Genomic DNA, 19167 nt, shown 5'->3' on the forward strand with positions numbered 1-19167 from the left:
TGATAGATATAAGTTGATCTGTAACCAAGTTACAAAGGAGGTTAGGCAGGTGAAGGCAGATTACGAGACATCTTTGGCAAGGCATGCAAAGAAAAACAGCAATGAGTTCTTTACTTATGTAAACTTTAAACTCTAGAAGGAAGGGGATGAATCAGATTGGTCCACTTGATATCGATGGGTCAACTGTTGATGATCCTGCTCAGGTAGCTAACAAACTAAATGAATATTTTGCATCGACATTCACACATGAGGAGGGAGTTATTTAGCGAGGGGAAAGCCAGAGGTGTATTCAACTCTAGCAGTAAGCTAGAGAATCTTGTAATAACTGAGAGTAAAGTGGAGGAGAAATTGTTGAAGATAAACACAAGAAAGGCACCCGGGGTGGATGGGATCTATCCAGTTATATTAAAGGAGGCAGCAAAGGAAGTAAGCAAACCCTTAGCCATAATTATGAGAGCTTCCTTGGACTCAGGGGAGGTACCCACAGACTGGAGATGTGCAAATGTTACCCCAATTCACAAAGGAGGATCAAAGGCTGACAAGTAATTATAGACCTGTGAGTTTAACTTCTGTTCCAGGAAAATTAATGGAGGCACTAGTTAAAGAAGCACTGCAGGATCATTTAGACAAGACTTCAGCTATAGCTCGGACACAGCATGGTTTTGTTAAGGGGAAGTCTTGCCTGACCAATTTGATTGGATACTATGATGCAGTCACAAAGAAACTGGATGCAGGGAATAACTTTGATATTATATTCTTGGATCTTAGAAAGGCTTTTGATACTGTTGCACATGGAAGACTGCTGCACAAATTGGAGCAGTGTGGCGTTGGAGGCAAATTGCTGCTGTGGATAAATGGTTGGCTGAGGGGGAGAAGAAGACAGAGATTGGTAATCAATGGACACTGCTCGTCGTGGACTAATGTTACTAGTGGAGTCCCTCAGGGCTCAGTGTTGGGTCCATTATTGTTTTCTGTATTCATAAATGATATTGATGAGGGTATATCAAGCTTAATGTCCAAGTTTGCAGACAATACAAAGGTAGGCAGGATTGTCAAGGACACTACTGACACTATGCTGCTGCAACAGGATCTGGAAAGGTTGAGCAGATGGGCTGAGAGGTGGCAAATGAAGTTTAACATTGACAAATGTAAAGTACTACATATGGGAAACAGCAACCCCAGAGCAACGTATCAACTCTGTGGTACTACACTAACAGTGGTAGAGAATGAAAGGGAATTGGGGGTGGTTGTGCAGGCAGATATGAAGTTCTCTGACATTGCAGACGGGCTGCAAGAGTAGCTCATGCAGTATTGTCAATGATATATAGGAATTTTTCTAGCAGGGATAAGGAGGTGATTATTCCCTTGTATAAGGCAATGGTTAGGCCACACCTAGAGTATTGTATACAGGTCTGGAGGCCTCATTTCAAGAAGGATGTAGAGCTGCTGGAACGAGTACAGAGAAGGGCAACAAGATTAGTTAATGGAACAAAGTGGTGCTCTTACGAAGAAAGGCTTAAGTTTTGCAAATTACAGTGTCTGGAGACAATCACCAGCGAGGTGATCTGCTAGAGGTGTATAAAGCCTTGAATGGTTTGAGCATGCTCAATGCCGATGGGATTCTTCCTCTTGCTCAGAATAATCACCTGAGAGGGCATAAATTCAAATTGAGGAAAGTCAGATGTAGGATAGACGTGCGGAAATTTGCCTTTAGCCAGCGGGTGGTTGGTTGGTGGAACAGACTTCCATCCCTTGTCGTGGAAGTTGATAGCCTAAATAAGTTTAAGGCTCAGCTGGACAGGTATTTGGAACGAACAGAGGGGTGAAGTGGATTTTTTTTTTTTTTTTTTTTTTTTGGCTGATGCTGCATAAGCTTGCTTTCTTGCATCAACTGCCTCTACTAATGCTAATGGGGAGTAACTTACAATCTGATAAGTTTATATAGTTACATCTCAAGGGGTTCTGTTAATGATATACATGAACTTTACCCAGTAGAGATAAAAAAAGGTAAACTGCAGCCATTATCAACCCACTGCTGGATGGTTGTTGTTATTTGGTTTTTAGGAGCATTAGCAACTAAGGCCATATTGCTTCGGGAATATGTGGTGGTCATTCCCTGACCTTTCCACATCCTCTGTATTTGGTGGTCACGGCTAGAACTCCGGTCTAATCAAGAAGATGCGCTATTCACTGTTGCTCCTGCCCACCTGGCTACGGAGGCACCTTGCACGTTTATACCAAGAAGCATTTCCCGAAACCCTAACAGGTGCACATTCATCAGGGTACATCAATGCCTTAGAGAACATGGGCTCTTTGCACATGGATTACGAGCAGGTAGGCCCAGAAGCATAATACCTAATGTTGAGAAAAGGGTGTTAGAAAGAACATCCTGTAACATAACATCTGTAAAATCCTGTGGTGTTGAAACCAAAAATTGAAAATGTATTATCTTATGTTTAATAAAACCACCCTTAGAAAAGGATTCACAGCTTTTTGCTAAACTAGTGCTTGCATAGTCAGTGGCAGATCTTGACAGAAAATGTGGTTCATTTGCGGCCCGATGTTCACTGGGACTTTTTTGCTTATTTTAGTTTGTACTTTTCACCTTTAAATTATTGACCATTTTTGAAACACCCTGTATATAAGAACGAGGACAGACTTGAAATTAATAGGAAAAAGACACATACAGAAAAATTCCTACATTTTAATTCCCATCATCCCTTATAATACAAAGAAATCTGTGTGATACAATCAAATACATAATGCAGTAAAATACAGCCATTCTCAAGATCTAGCAATTGAATTACAATATTTAACAAACGTTCATAGACAGGAAGTATCCAAAACAGTTAATCCTAAATACTATATCAACATTCATTCATTTATTTATTTACAAACACAATTTTATGTACACTTTCAAGATTTATACATTAATTTATATACAATTTTAAACATACATTATCACGTGGAAAAATCTGTATGTGTGTGCGTGTGTATTTGCATTTCTGGGTGGCTCCTAGGGTAAAAGCCCATCTCCACCTTGTCCTCTGTGTTGGTACAGGAACTCTGTATAGTGGGCCGGGAAAAGTGTAAATGTTTGGGTGTGAGATGTTAATGTGTGTTCTGTTTCCTGCCATGCCACTTTTCCACCAGGGAGCAGGCACTGCCCGGTGCCCAGCTCTGACACTAGGATCCAGGCCTGGGTCTATTATCATCTGTGATATGCAAATAAGCACTAAATCCCACACAGCAGCTACAACAATGGGCTTCCAAAAACCAATTAAGAATTTCACCAGAAAAGACCTAATCAATCCTCCTCAAAGGGAAACTACAATTGCAGCAGCCCCATCAAATCTAAACTGAAAATTTCACCATAAAATTCACGAGCAAGCTAAAGTACTTAGGCGTAGTCCTGGATATTATTATTATTATTACTAGCCATATAGTGCAAGGAAGCCTGAGGCTTATGCTGCACCAGTTTAAAAAAAAAAAAAAATTTCCAAGTTACACACACACAGACACAGACAGAGAGAGAGAGAGAGAGAGAGAGAGAGAGAGAGAGACAGAGAGAGAGAGAGAGAGAGACAGAGAGAGAGAGAGAGAGAAGTAGAAGGAAATCACCAAGAAGAGAAGAATGATGATATTTAACTAAGAACCCTGGGTGTGCTAAGCCCATACTCACCAGATGTAAGCCCCCAGCAGCCCCTGAAACACATCCGGAGAAAAATCAAGGGCTACTCTGGGATGGTAGCCAGGATCACAAAGGACTGGGGTCTCAAAAAGAGAACCCTGTCAATATACTACAAAACAACTTTCCTACCAGCAATCACCTATCCAGCAGCGGTGTGGTTTCCCAAAGCGGCACTGGTTGTGAACAGAAGAACACTTGAAACGATCATATTACTCACAACAACATGAGCTTGCAGCACAGTAAGCACCCCAGAACTGCAGGTGCTTGCCGGAGTGCTCCCCATGGATCTAGAGGTTATCCAGGCAGGGTTGATGTTCCTGCTGTCCAGGGGAGTGGCTGCCACCCACCAGGGCTACACGACTGACCCGTCAAACAGCCTAAAGAATGAAAAAGTCAGGTTACAGACCCACCTCCTAAACCTTTGGCAGAGAAGATGGACTGAGACCACCAAGGGAGAAGTGACAAAAAAATTTCTACCGGACATCCGCAAGATATATCCAAAACAACCGGTGTGGTACTTCCCAGGGTACTACACAACAACACTGTTAACAGGACATGGCCCCTACAATGAAAAGCTTTTCGGGCTGGGCCTCACCAACGATCCCAACTATACATGCGGGGAGAGCAAAAGCTGGAGCCACATAGCTTATGAATGTCCACAATATGAGAACCTCAGAGGGATTCTCATAACAAGAATCAGATACTTTCCAAAGGGATTGGAGTCTCACTTCCTGGACTCAGGAAGAATACAGGATGCTCTCTCCCTCTTCGTGCAGGATCTATTCACGAGGAGGAAAATGCTAATTGCAATCTACAGCAATCAACGCAGAGACTGACAAGAAATATTACCAGATGAAACAGAAAATCTAAATGCGCAGGACACCAGACTCAACCAAGTGGAACACTGACAACTGGAAGAGACGTTAGGACGGGGATTACCCCATGAGTGACACTGAAAACAGAGAAGACACAAAGCAGCATAACTGCCAACAGACTGAAGAGGGCACCCTAGCCCCCTTCACCTTTTATTCCCACATCCTTGGGGAGGGGATGACCTTTGTTCCCTCCCCTCCTTGCCACCCTACATCTTCTACTCTCGTGGGGCATGGGCATGCCTCACTGAAAACTGGGACTACCTATCCTATTGGTCCCATATTTCTGTCTCTCATCCCCCAGTCTTCTGTCTCCCCCACCTCTCTTTACACTAATGAAAGCCCCACACAACAAAAATTAACATGCCAAAAATCCTTTGAGCCCATAATTTGGCATAACAACCTTAGCGATCATACCCCCACACCAACGCATATGTGTATGTAATTGGACATGTGTATGCATCGTCACTAACCTAACCTTATGGATTTTTTTATTTTATATATATATATTTTTTTTTTTAGGTCCTAGCTGCAGAAATCTCAGGAAAGTAAGCGGCAGGACCTGCCAGAGTAAACCTGAGTCTACTGGGTTCCTGGTCTGCCTCCACAGGGTGTAAGTGGGGCAACATTGGGTCTCAGCAGGGATCTAGCAGCTAAATGATCAGATGAACAATGATACATGACATTACACATGAACCAGTTCCTCACACTTTTAAATCTCTGGCATTTCCTAGTGAACTGGTTCACCCACAATGAAAGCAACGTGGAGATGGGAAACCCATTGTGCCGTACGACAATAACACACTTTACACCCACTGGAGTTAGTGCTAGGTATGGGCAACGTCTGCACAGACATGGCCTGCACGCTTTCAAGTCTGGCTTGACAGTGTACTGTCCTCGATACAGTGAGCACACGCAGAGATGGGAGAAATCCGAAGTGCCATCTGACATGAACATACCTCATACCCACTGTATGGTAGTGCAATACCAGTGAGTGCCCGCAATCCTGCTCCTAGGTAGCCCACACCAACCAACAACCAGCCACACATCTATCCTAAACTGTCTTCCCTTAATTTAAATTTATGACCTCTCAGATGATTATTCTGAGCAAGATGAAGAATCCCGTCAGCATTGAGCATGCTCAAACCATTCAAGGCTTCATACACCTCAATCAGATCACCTCACAGGTTCTTAGTCTCCAAACACTGTAATCTGCAAAACTTAAGCCTTTCTTTGTAAAAGCAACCCTTCGTTCCATTCACTAATCTTGTTGCCCTTCTCTGTACTCATTCCAACAGCTCTACATCCTTCTTAAAATGAGGCCTCCAGACCTGTATACAGTACTCAAGGTGTGGCCTGACCATTGCCTTATACAAGGGGATAATCACCTCATCTCTGCTAGAAAAATTCCTGTATATTCTTGACAACACACGATGAGCTACTCTTGCACTGCTGAGAAAACTTCATATCTGCCTGCACAATTACCTCCAGGTCCTTTTCATTCTCTAACACTGTCAGGTAGTACCACAGAGTAGATAAGTTACTCTGGCGTTATTGCTTCCCATATGTAGTACTTTACATTTGTCAATGTTAAACTTCATTTGCCACCTCTCGGCCCATCTGCTCAACTTTTCTAGATCCTGTTGCAGCATCGTACTGTCATTAGTGTCCCTAACAACCCTGCCAACCTTCGTATTGTCTGCAAACTTGGACATTAAGCTTGATATACCATCATCAATATCATTAATAAATAGAGAAAACAACTAATAACATGAGTCCACGATGACCAGTGCTCATTGATTACCACTCTGTCTTCTCCCACTCAACCATTCCTTTATCCATAGCAGCAATTTGCCTCCAATGCCACACTGCTCCAATTTGTTGGGCAGTCTTCCATGTGCAAGAGTATCAAAAGCCTTTCTAAGATCCAAATATATGATATCAAAGTTATTCCGTGCATCCAGTTGCTTTGTGACCACATCATAGTATCCAATCAAATTGGTCAGGCAAGACGTTCCCTTAACAAAACCATGCTGAGCTATAAATTGAAGTCTTGTCAGGTCCTTGAGGTTGTCACAAACATTCTCTCAGATATGCCGGAAAAGCTGTACTTGCTACCTGGGAGTTTAAAACGTTGATGGAACTGATATTCGGGTGACACTCAAGACAAGTGGACCCAATTTTGGTGAAGTCCGGATGGTCTGTGACAGCCAAATCCTCTGCTTGCACCTTCACGATGGTGAGACTGTTAGTGATCCTTGGTATAACCTCCATGCACAAGTACATGGTGGGTGACACCCCAGGTGTGAACCAACGTAAGCAGGGGTCGAGGTGAGACATCCATACCACACGGAGGAATGCCGCCCCTCTATGTTACCAGGTGGTAGATAACTCATCAAACGGTGCAATACCACCGATTTGCTTATTGGAGGCTTGAAGTGGTGGAACCCATGTTTAGCCTCTAGAGCTAAGTTCCGGTCAACTCTTCCCTATCTCTTCCATCATGCAGTATGATCGATGACTTTTAAGGTTATGATGAACATCATGCTGAGATCCAATATTCCTTACATTTCGAGGGTACAGCTCTAAAACGGTGTTCGCAGGCCGGCCGCTAGTTAGTACACCGGACGAAACCTATTGGTAACTTTCTAGGAGGCTTCTGGATCAGCTAGTGTATAATCTTGCTACCTCTATTCTGCCAGATAGTGATTGGAGGGAGTCCGAGTAGTGTGTATGTGGGGAGCATTATCGAGGCCACATTATGTCAAGGATCTGGGTACATTCTTACCATGTGTATGCCCTATCAAAAAAATTTCATTCCTTCATACACCATTTCCCACCCACTTTTTCTCACTATTGAATATACCATGAATTGTCAAACTAATAGAGCAAGCTTATCTGCGAAAAGATCTAAACCTCCCAAACATTTCCTAATTCATTTCACAAATAAACATGGTCTTAATTCCAATCTCAACGATGTCCATTTCCACTTGCAGTCTGCCAAACCCCATGTACTTTTTCTGACAGAATCTCAGTTATCGGTTGATTCAACTACTGCTCATCTCAGATGCCCAAATTATTTGCTGTACAATTCCTTTCGCCTCAAAGGTGGTACACTTGTGCATATGTCTGTTCTGATATTCTCTGTCAAAGACTTGGCAATTTGGAATCTCCTCTTTTCGATCTTCTCTGGCTGAAAATATCTCTACCTCATTGTGTCAAATTCATCTGTTGTCTCTACTGTTCTCCCAACTCCATTAATCACTCTGAGCTCTTTGACTTCCTCTTTGCAACTTGATTTTCTCCAGTCCAACTTTCCTAACAGTGATGTAATTTTCCTTGGTGATTTTAATGTTCACAATTCCAGCTGGTCGAGATGCTGAGGCTTTTGCAATTAATAAAGACCTTGCACAGATTGTTCATTTACCTACAAGAATACCAGACAATCCTAATCATACAACCAACACGCTTGATCTTTTTCTCACAAACAACCCTTCTAAGTATACGGTCGAAGTGAGAGATCCTTTAGGCACTTCAGACCACAACTTGGTGATTGTCTCTTCTCCAATGGAGCTTTTATCTCAAGGCTATTCCCAACCTCATGTTGTTTGGGAATAGCCATTACAAGAATGCAAAATGGAATGACCTGCGAGATTTCTTTTCTTCTTTTCCTTTGTCGGATTACTGTTTCAAAACTTCTGATGTCAAAGTTTGCTCAGATCGTGTCAGTGAAATTATTCTTGCAGGAATGGACTTCTTTATCCCACACTCCACTTTCAAATCTCGTCCTTTATCTAAACCTTGGTTTTCCAATAAATATACTAAAGCTGTTCAAGAGAAGAATGTTGCATATCGTACTTGGCTTGTTTCTAATTCTTCAGTTTCATTTTCTACCTACACGAAAGCTCGCAACAATTGCAAAGCAGTTTATTAATCAGTCCAAACTAGAGTCTGAACAGGCTAAGAGTAGAAAACTTGCTTCTTGCCCTAATGGTAGCCAAGCATTCTGGTCTCTTGCCAAAGCTATTGGCCGCAACTTTTGCCCATCTCGGCTCCCACCTCTGTCCAAACCTGATGGTTCTGTTGTCACTTCAGCCAAGGATAAAGCTGACCTGCTAGCATCCCATTTTTCTTCCAAATCATGACAGAAGACCACAGGACTCATCAATGAGTCCTGTGGTCTTCTGTCAAAAGGATGTAAGAAGGATTTTGACGAATCTTGTTGCTAAGAAAGCTCCAGGTCCCGATGGTATTTCTCCACTTGTTCTCAAAACCTGTGCTCCTGAACTTACTCCTATTCTTTGCAGTCTTTTTTCACTTTCTTATTACAAAGGTGTTTTTCCTTCTGCTTGGAAATTTGCTCATATCCAGCCAGTTCCTAAAAAGGGTGACAAATCCCTCAAATCCAATTATCATCCCATTGCAATTACTTCTACTCTTTCTAAAGTAATGGAGAAATCAATTAACTGCCAACTCTTAAACTACATAGAAACCTTCCGTCTGATCAACGATCGCCAGTATGGATTCCGTCAGTGTCGATCCACTGGTGATATTCTGGCTTAAGTTAGCCATTTATGGACTAATTCAATAGAAAGGTTTGGTGAAATACAAGTAGTTGCTCTTGACATCTCAAAGGCTTTCAATCGTGTTTGGCATAAAGTTCTTTTAAACAACATTCCATCTTATGGTTTGCCAACTGTTTTTGGTAATTGGTTATCCAGTTTTCTCTCTGATCACTCACTGAGGGTGATGGTAGATGGCTCTCTGTCTTCTAACTTCTCCACTAATGCCGGTGTCGCCCAAGGTTCAGTTTTTTCCTCCACATCTTTTCCTCTTGTATATTAATGACCTTCTTTCATTGACTGGAAATTCTATCCATAGTTTTGACCATGATAGCACATTGCATTCTACTTTCCATTTTGAGAAACCTTGCCCTGCTCAATCAGCTTCAAGTTCTTGAAAATCTGCTTTCTTAAATGCAGATTCCTTAAATTCCTTAAATAAATTCCTTAAACCAATTCCTTAAATGCCAATCTTCAGGTAATTCTCCAGTGGGGCAAAGACAACTTAGTTGATTTCAACCCTTCTAAAACTCAGTCTTGTCTTATATTTCGCAAAAAGGATTCTCCTGCTCCTATGCTTATCTTTAGTGACACTCCGATTTCTAGGCAAAATGATGTATCTCTTTTGGGGATTACCCTGACTTCTAATCTCTCTCTCTCTTGCCACAAGCACATTAGAAATATTGCTTCGTCTGCATCTAAAAAACTTGGTTTTCTCTTTCGTTGTCGGCGTTACTTTTCTTCCAAACAGCTGCTCACTCTGAATAAATCGTAAATCCACCCCCATGGAATATTTTTTTCACATCTCGGGCCTTGCTCCCAAAACCTCTCTCAGGCTTCTTGATTCCATTTAGAAGAGGGCAGTTAGGTGAATTAATGATTAATTTCTAACAGAGTCTCTCCACTTGCTGTCTCATAGACGTATTGTTTCTGCTGCATGCCTCTTCTACAGATACTTTTCTTCTGAACTGGCTTCTATAATTCCCGCTCTCAAAACAGTCCGAACACGTGCTGCCACCAGCCAACATCCATTTACTGTCCAACTTCAAACTCACAGAACCAACTTTTCATCATCCTTGTTTATTCATTCAACTGCAGTTTTCTGGAACAACCTTCCTTCATACGAAAATTACAGTAGTCTACAGTTGTTCAGTTCCAATGTCAACAAATATCTTCTTTCGTCTTCTCAACCTCCAACCCAAGCATGGTACTAAGTACTATAGGTTCTAATACCTCTTGCGTTTGGGGTTTAATAAAAAAAAAAAAAAAAAAAAAAAATGATCCTGCAGTGCTTCTTTAACCAGAGCCTCCATTAATTTTCCTGAACAGAAGTTAAACTAACAAGTCAATAATTACTTGTCGCCCTTTGATCCTCCTTTGTGAATTGGGGTCATATTTGCACTTCTCCAGTCCATGGGTACCTCCCCTGAGTCCAAGGAAGCTCTCATAATTATGGCTAAGGGTTTGCTTACTTCCTTTGCTGCCTCCTTTAATATAACTGGATAGATCCATCCACTCCAGGTGCCTTTCTTATGTTTATCTTCAACAAATTTTCCCCCACTTTCCTCTCTGTTATTATAAAATCATCTAGCTCACTGCCAGAGTTTAACTCACCACTGGCATTCACCTCCCTGAATAACTCCTCATGTGTGAATGTAGATAGAAAATACTCATTTAGTTTCTAAACCACCTGAGCAGGATCATCAACAGTAGAACCATCAAGATCCAGTGGACCAATCTGATTCGTCCCTTTCCTTCTGCAGTTTACACTGGTAAAGAACACTTTGCTGTTTTTCTTTGCATCCTTTGGCAAAGATTTCTCATAATCTGCCTTTGTCCGCCTAATCTCTTTTGTGAATTGGTTACAGACAAGCTTATATCTATCATAACTGTCATCCGTTAATTTATATGTATCCCATGCATTTTTCTTCTCTGTCATATGTTTCATTAGTTCATCTGACATCCATTTAGGCTTAAACCTTGAACAATATTTCTTAGTTGGTATGTAAAACCTAATAGCTTCCAAGATAAATTCTTTGAATAACTGCCATTTTGAATTTGCTGTTGGTAACATCATCACTTGGTCCCACCGTATAGAATTTAAATACTAGCTCAGACCATTGTAGTCACCTTTACGAAAGTAAAATCCCTTCCCTTTACCCCTGGTGGTAGTTACCTCTGAGTAAATCCCACTTCAGCACACTGTGATCACTGCCACCTAGTGGTTCCTTTATCTGCAGATTCTTCATACATGAAGAATCAATACTGATAATCAGATCAAGAGTATTACTCCCTCTAGTTGCCTCCTGAACATGCTGATCTAGAAAACAATCATCCAATAAATCCACAAAAGCCTTGCTAGTGTGCAAGTGACCAACCACGATTTCCAGTCAATATCCGGGAAATTAAAATCCCCCCATTATAAGACTCTCTGATTTACTGGCCCACTATTTCCCTGTACAGTTTCTTATTATACTCATCAGAGTCAATAGGCCTATACCACACTCCTCCTCTCAAATTTTGATCTCCCAATGCTTATGTCACAACGAACTGACTCTACACTGCACTGTACAGTGATGTCGACTGGCTGCTCTTCCTTGGATTTTGTGTTTCTTAACTAATAGCATAACCCCTCCTCCCTTCCTATCCTTCCTGTACACTTTGTACTCCCCAAATTCCAGTTCTGCATTCCTTATATCTGTGTGACACCATGGTCTCTGATATGTCAGCCTTTGATGTTTTGAGCAACACTCAAATTCAACAAATTTATTTACCAAACTCCTAGTATTGGTGTATACACAAGTATACATTTACCTGTTCCTATTCTTAGCTACCCTAACACAACCCATGTGTTTACTTGTACCGCAGTGACTCCCAGCAGTCTCCGAAATTCCCAGCATCTTGTTTTCCAGGCTGCTGCTCATTCCAATAGAAGCAGTGCAAGAATCACTTTCACCTCTGCTAGTGGCTACCGTTAATCTATTAGTCCTTGTATTCCCCCCCAAGCTAGCAGTTTTCCGACCCACCTAACACTGCCCCGATAGCATCAACAAATATTCTTGCACCCTTTCTATTTAAGTGTATCCCATCCCTGTAGAAGCAGTCTCTCCTGTTAACAAGTACAGACCAGGCTGAAAAAAAATTCTACCCATTGAGCCCTGCACAACTTTCCAGGACCGAACTGATCAACAAGGCTTATCATATACTTCCTCCTATCATGTCTGGGCAGAATTGCAGACACTTTGAACCCTAATTCACGGCTTTTTTTCAACAGTGACCTGTACTTGTTAAGTAATTCCACTGGTCTCCTACTATTAATATCATTAGTGCCAACGTGTACAATAATATCACCTTTTGTGCCCCTAAAAGATGATATCCGCTCTACAACATCATCAACATTTGCCCCTGGCAGACATGCCTTGGTCCTGTTCCACCTAGCATTTTTACAGATCATGTTAACCGTTTCCCTGACAATAGTCACCAACAGCTACTAGTTTCTGTGGCTGCATTCTGCCTTGGGGGTTGCCGCTGTGTTGCGTGATGATCAAGTGCAAACTCTGGAATTGATGTGAGCAGCTGAGAGCTTGATGGGCTCCTCAATTTAGATTCTTTGAGGGCATCCACCCTATCCTTCAAGCTCTCATATAGGCCTGTAACAACGCTGAGTTGTTGCCCGATTTCCTCACTCCTTACATCGCGCGCACACACACAAACACAAAGACATTCCTCTTGGAAATATCATGTCCTGTACCTGATTGCTCTACAAACATCAAGCAAGTAGTGCATTTTAAAAGGCTGTGATTCAGATGGAACTGCCCTCCTCAGTTCTCCCCTGAGTCACAGAACTCCCATTAGCTTGAGCTTTTTGCTTTACTGCTCTGAGTCATGATTTCAATTCAATTTCAATAAAATTTCAATTTTTGTAATAATTTTTGTAAAAAATTTTGTATTTTTAGAATTATAACCCTAAACTTATATTCCGAAGCAGTATTTAACACTATATATATATTCAGTATCGAGTATTATCTCTGAGTTTCGTTATAAGTTATGTATTAATTAATTAATAATGTTACATTTGTAACATCTAAGTCGTTATATGTATTTAGTTAAAAAAGTACAATTTAATTGACAATGAAGTTTAACAAGATTAATTTTATTGATTAATTGATAATATTATATACTATACTAAGCTAACGCTATCTAGTATAGGATATAACGTTGTATCGTATAACAATGGTGGCAAGTTACGAACGGTAAATCTAAAGACACTAAGTATTAATTAACTTCCCAATTCTCGCTGTCTCAATTCAGAATAAATCAAGGATCTTGACTATGTCTATAAGCTACTTACAGAAATTAATTTATTATAACAATTAGTCAATAAAGCGGCTAAATATAGCTAAAAACTTCCTGCTCGCCAGAGCTGCAAAACTTGTAAAACATGTGGATTGGATACCCTTACCGATACTAAGTAATAACCTACAAAACCTCTATCTAAGTTAAAAATTAAACTAAGTATCGTAATCAGGAATATAAAGCTATTCTAGAAAATAAGTTGATATGCCAATTTAAGTTAATAATTTTCTATTTTCCGGAGCCATAAAAACTTCATCTGCACAAGGCTACTCTCGTTCTTTAGTTGAATGGACATTAAGGATATAAAGGTCAAGTGGCATAACTCCTCCCAAAACCTGCAAGGCATTGTTAGTAGTTCTTGGAATGTGGTGAATGGTTAGCAAGACTGATCTTTGCAAGAATATTTTTCTTTGTAAAATTTCGAATTTTGTTCTTCAATTTTGAAACATGCAACTGAACTTAATCTGTCATCTAATATAACTCCTAAATATTTAGTCTCAGTGACATGGTATCTGTATGTTATTAAGAAGGATCCTAGGAGGTCTGTTGTAGTTGAAGTGATTGCCAAAAGTCATAAAAGTCATCTTACTTGGTGAATTTTTTAATTTGTTTGTATTCGCCCATGTTACCAAATCATCAATAATTGGTTGCACGCACTCCTCAAGCACCTTTCTGGATCTCTCCTCGACGGCCACCACTAAGTCATTGGCATATGCTATTTTAAGTACACCGTGAATACTATATCAACAGTAAAAAATAAAATCAATGAGCTCCATATGGATAGGACAAATAAAAATTATACATAAAGTACTAAAATTATACTCTCATACCACTGCCAAATTGCAGGGCAACTTAAAAAAATTTTTACAGACACAAATTTCACTAATTTTTTTTTCTCCTACAACAAAGTTGGAAGTTTTTTTTAATAATTACAGGAAATCTTATGAATATAAGATTAAAGATATTGATAACTTAATATATTTTCTAAAATGCCAATCAGGCTGTAATGCTCGCTATATAGGCACTACCAAATACGGATCATAGACAATGACAAACACTAGGGCCTATTATCATTTTAATAGTTTTAAAACTAATCAATCCAGCACCGAGCTTGCAGAACATGTGCATTCGTATAATCATAATCCGTTAATAGATTCAGCTATCACATTGATAAAATTAAATTCTAATTATAGGATATTACAATACGAAGCTTTGGCCATAGAATGGTATTGCCAGAACATTAAATGTGAAACTACAAGCTGGCTTCTCTCCAATATGGAGTCTAACACATTTTAAATTACCAAGTGTCTAACTCAAAGCATCACGGGAACCGGAAAAACTTTATAAAACCCCTTCTTCACTTGCTCGAAATTAGTCAACTGATGATGATTCAATCGAAAGTCCCCCATTTAGACTCTTGACTTTCTACATTTTATCCTTTTTAGCAGTTTACTTCAGTAAATTTATAAATGACAACCACAGGAAGAAGGAATGCATTTTGTTTTCCTCTGGGCTCTATTTTAATTCCTGATGTAGTTTAAATTTAATTTTATCTTCTTTATATGAATTTTGTGATAAATGGTTTAAGAGGTAGGTACTGAACTATTAAGCTTTTGTTATATTTCAATATATGATTATACCAACAGTACCTTAAGTCATAACTATAAACTTTACTAATGTTTTTAATTGCACTTTTTTTTATGCATCATTATACATAAACCTATGGAAGGGATCTTAAGATTAATTATCAATGACTAGGCTATATTTGAGACAGGTAAAGAAAGAAGTGCGTAACATTTCTGCTCCTATAATTATGTATTAAAATAAGTGTTTATATTAACTACTGTAAAGTTTCCAATATTGTAAATGGTGTAAGAGATCAACAGTTGGTTGTGAATGAGTCTGCTGAAGTGTCAGCATTAAATAAAATCAAATAAATAAACTTTAAGTTTGTTTCCCCATTATGAGGGGGGGGGAGGATTACTACCAGCGAATGAAAAGACCTTGGGGTAATTGTTGCAGTCAGATATGAAGTTCTCTGAAAAGTGCAGACTGGCTACTAGGACAGCTCATGGGGTTTTGTCAATGATATACAGGAATTTTGATAGCAGGGATAAGGAGGTGATTATCCCTTTGTATAGCTCTTGTTTTTAGTGGAAATAACCAAAACTTTATTTTTAATGTAAAGTGTATTTTGTTTTAAATTTAACACAAAAAATAACTAACTGGATTACAATTTGTGGTCCTACACTAATTTATAACTCTACTTGAATCAAAAAAGTAGATTTTTTGTGCTGTTACATGAAATAATATTGGCACTGCTAACATTAGGGTATCCTAGAAAAATCAGAGAAGTAGAAATTACATTGCCCGGAGTCCTGTAAATGTCCTGAGATTTTCATCCCTGAAAATCTGATCACCTGACATGGAGGGCTGAATAGTTATAATCTATCAACATTTCTGTTCAAAAATTAGATTCTGAACTTGGTCTTCTGTTCTGTTATTGTCAGTAAATTTTCATGTGTGGCTTGAAACAGAATTTAATATTTGTAAATTTTTGTCAAACTCAACCAATTGATAAACTTTTTGTCAATCAAGTGGTTGTGATTGACAGTGAGAAAAGCAAGCACTAGATATAATTTGTATAGATCAAAGTTTTTCTTTTTTTTTTTTTCTTTTTTTTTTGTTGGCTAATGCTGCTAAGTCTGGCTTCCTTGCATACTAAAAAGATTTAGTATGCAAGGAAGCATACTAAATCATAAATCTTTTTAATACAAAATACTGGAGTAGCCCAAGATTCTGCTGTTTTTCCTATTTTCTGCTTTCATATGCTAGAAATCCTGTTATGGTCTTTGAGAAGGTAAAATGGACTTTGCAAGATACTACAGTTTGTATAAATTCTGCATCTGCTAAGGAAAATTAAAAGCAGCAATGCAACAGCAGTTTAAGTAACAAAGCAATATTACAATTTATATGACCAAAAGAGTTAAGTTTTGCATTCAATAGGGCACCCCCATTCCACTTTCAGAAAGCCAGCTCTGCAACAGTTCAGAAACCTTGCCAGGGTATCTGTAAACTGTATAACATTCTAAAGGTTGGTTTCCACTCTAAGGTTCAACTGGTGTTTTTCTGTAAATTGTAAGACCACCCCCCCCCCTCCATAACCTTTATTCACAACTTACCATCAGATGGCTCTCAAACATCCACGCATGATAAGATTTGAATTTACGATTGCTCTTGTCATTTGTCTATTGGTAGATCATGTTTGATGTTTTGTATTTTGGAAATATTTAGAAATTACAATCCAACTTTTACAGGTTCATGTGCCAACTGGAATACACCAGAATATTTCTTTCAAATTAATAATTATGAATTAGTGTCACATATGATGCAAAAAGAATTATACATGAGGTGTACCAATAAAGTTCTCAGACTAGTGCAATAAAAAGAACACAAAGTGAAGGAGCTCAAAAATTAGTTTTATTTTTATTCAAAGTAATCACCACCTGATTGAATGCATTTATTACACAGTTCTAAAGATTTCCAAAAAGAGGGTGAAATGTCCAATCAGGTGGTCCAACGTGTCCAATACGTTTTTATGTTCTTAGCATCCTGAAACCTTTTTCCTTTGAGGGCACCTTGGGAAAGACAAAAAAAAAAAAAAAAAGAGAAAAGAAAAAAAAGTCTACTGGTGCTAGATCAGAAGAGCAAGGTGGACAGTTGACCTGCACAAATCACATTTCATCAGAGATGTCTTCCCAACAAGTGAGTAATGGGAAGAGGCATTTGTTGTGCAACAAGAACCAGCCACCTTTCTCTCAAAACTGAGGACTCACGTGGGAAAAGTGCTTCAGCAGTCTTTGAAGCACCTGTACCAGAAGTGTATGCAGAACATGGCACTGATTCCCTCTCCCCTCACGGTACAAATTACTAGTGAATCACACCCTCTTTGTTCATGAACACTATCACCATCATCTTGATATCCTAGTAAATGACACTTTTTTTGGACTCAATGATTTTTGAAGTCTATTGCATGCTCTGACACTTCATCTCTGGGTTATATAGAAGCACCCAACACTTTTCTCCAGTGGCAATACAGTCGAGAAAAGGAGCACTGTCTTGACAAGTCTGGATTAAGTCTTTACATGATGACTCATCTGTGAGGCTGTGTAGCAAAAATTTTGCGCAGGCCTTCCTTTTCTCTGAATATTAATACAGAATTTTAATTGTCTCCTTATTCATATCCAACTCATCATTTTTTGTCCCATGACCCTCAAAAACAACATCAGCTGTCAAATGTTCATCTCTTACTACAATATTCTGAACTTTTGTAAACCTGTCCTCATTTCGAGAGGTTGGCAGATGCCTAATTCTTGGGTCATCCCAAACATCCACACATTTGTCTTTGAACCACTTATACCATTCAGACACACTGGAACAACTTAACCTTTCATCACCATGAAGTTTTTAACATTTCATATATTTCTGTTGCAGATTTTTCCAGTTCAAAGCAAAATTTGATATTCATCGTTGTTCAATTGCAAAATCATGACATGGAACATGAATGCTACTAATTAAACTGGTTATTACTTGCAACCTGTCAGCCTACTGGACAATGACAATGCCATCTATTGGAGGGAGTTTGAACTACAACATAACCACAGCAGCACCAGTCAGGGAACTTTATTGCTGCATCTTGTACACCATTACAAAATGGCAAAAGATATTTAAATTTTTTTTTTTTTTTTATATATTTTAAAATACTTTATTTCTAAATAACATGGATTTAATATTTTGGATAGGAACTGTTATAAGACTAACAGGATGTCATTACCAATTCATCACCATTATCTAGTTTTTATTTTTGTGAAAAAAAAAAAAATAAAATAAAATAAAAACCTACCTTAAATGAATCTTACAATTCTTTTAAAGACATTACCTTCTGAAAAGACCATAAGCATGAATCAGTTGATATTTATCCACGTGAGCATGCCAATATCTTATAATAGGCCATAAACTATTGTGTGCACTTTGATCCACTACAGAATGTGGCACCTGTAAGTTTAATAAATAATTTTAATACACCAAATTTTTAATCTGTGTTCAGATCTGCTTTGTGATCAATAAAAAGAACTAATAGAAACAATTGCAGTTTGCACCATTTCATAGACAAACTCAAACAGATTTACTGACACCTCCATCCATATGGAGGAGGAAAGACAATTACTTATTTCACACATCAGTGTGAAAGTGTAACAAGTGGGAGGAGACTCAAGCTACAGAACTCTGAGGCAGGAAAAGCCTCAGAGTTCTGTAGCTTGCTGAGATCAAGTCAATGCCAATGTTTCAGCTGGAGTGGTTATAGCAGTTGGGGTAGCCTTCTGCCCATGATGTGGTTTAAAAAGATCTATTTCAGAGTTCAACAATAAAAACTTAGGTACGGTTCATGAAAATGATTTAATAATCATTTTCATGAACCATACTTTCATAAATTAACTAGGATTGCAACATGACACAAACTGGAAATATACTTGAACACAGATGAAGACAAACACTTCACATATTATGAGCTATGCATTTAGAACAATGGATTTTCACTGATCTATTAGGTTTGATTTTATTATTGTTCAAGACAGAAAAGGAATTCTGATATTTCTGAACAAACTAGGTAATGGATGGTCTTAAA

General features: G+C 39.0%; 1 protein-coding gene across 1 annotated transcript in view; it reads right to left on the minus strand.

Annotated features, from left to right (window-relative positions):
* LOC150077293 (lipase maturation factor 2-like) overlaps positions 1-19167 on the minus strand; it is a 378351-nt gene that overhangs the window by 103838 nt on the left and 255346 nt on the right. Inside the window, exon 11 of the mRNA XM_090386704.1 lies at positions 18421-18536. Within this exon, the coding sequence (XP_090242830.1) occupies positions 18421-18536 (116 nt within the window). The remainder of the gene's footprint in view (positions 1-18420; positions 18537-19167) is intronic.

Source organism: Mastigoproctus giganteus, chromosome 12, assembly GCF_048544385.1.
Source record: "Mastigoproctus giganteus isolate SK-2022 chromosome 12, ASM4854438v1, whole genome shotgun sequence".
Lineage (NCBI taxonomy): Eukaryota > Metazoa > Arthropoda > Arachnida > Uropygi > Thelyphonidae > Mastigoproctus > Mastigoproctus giganteus.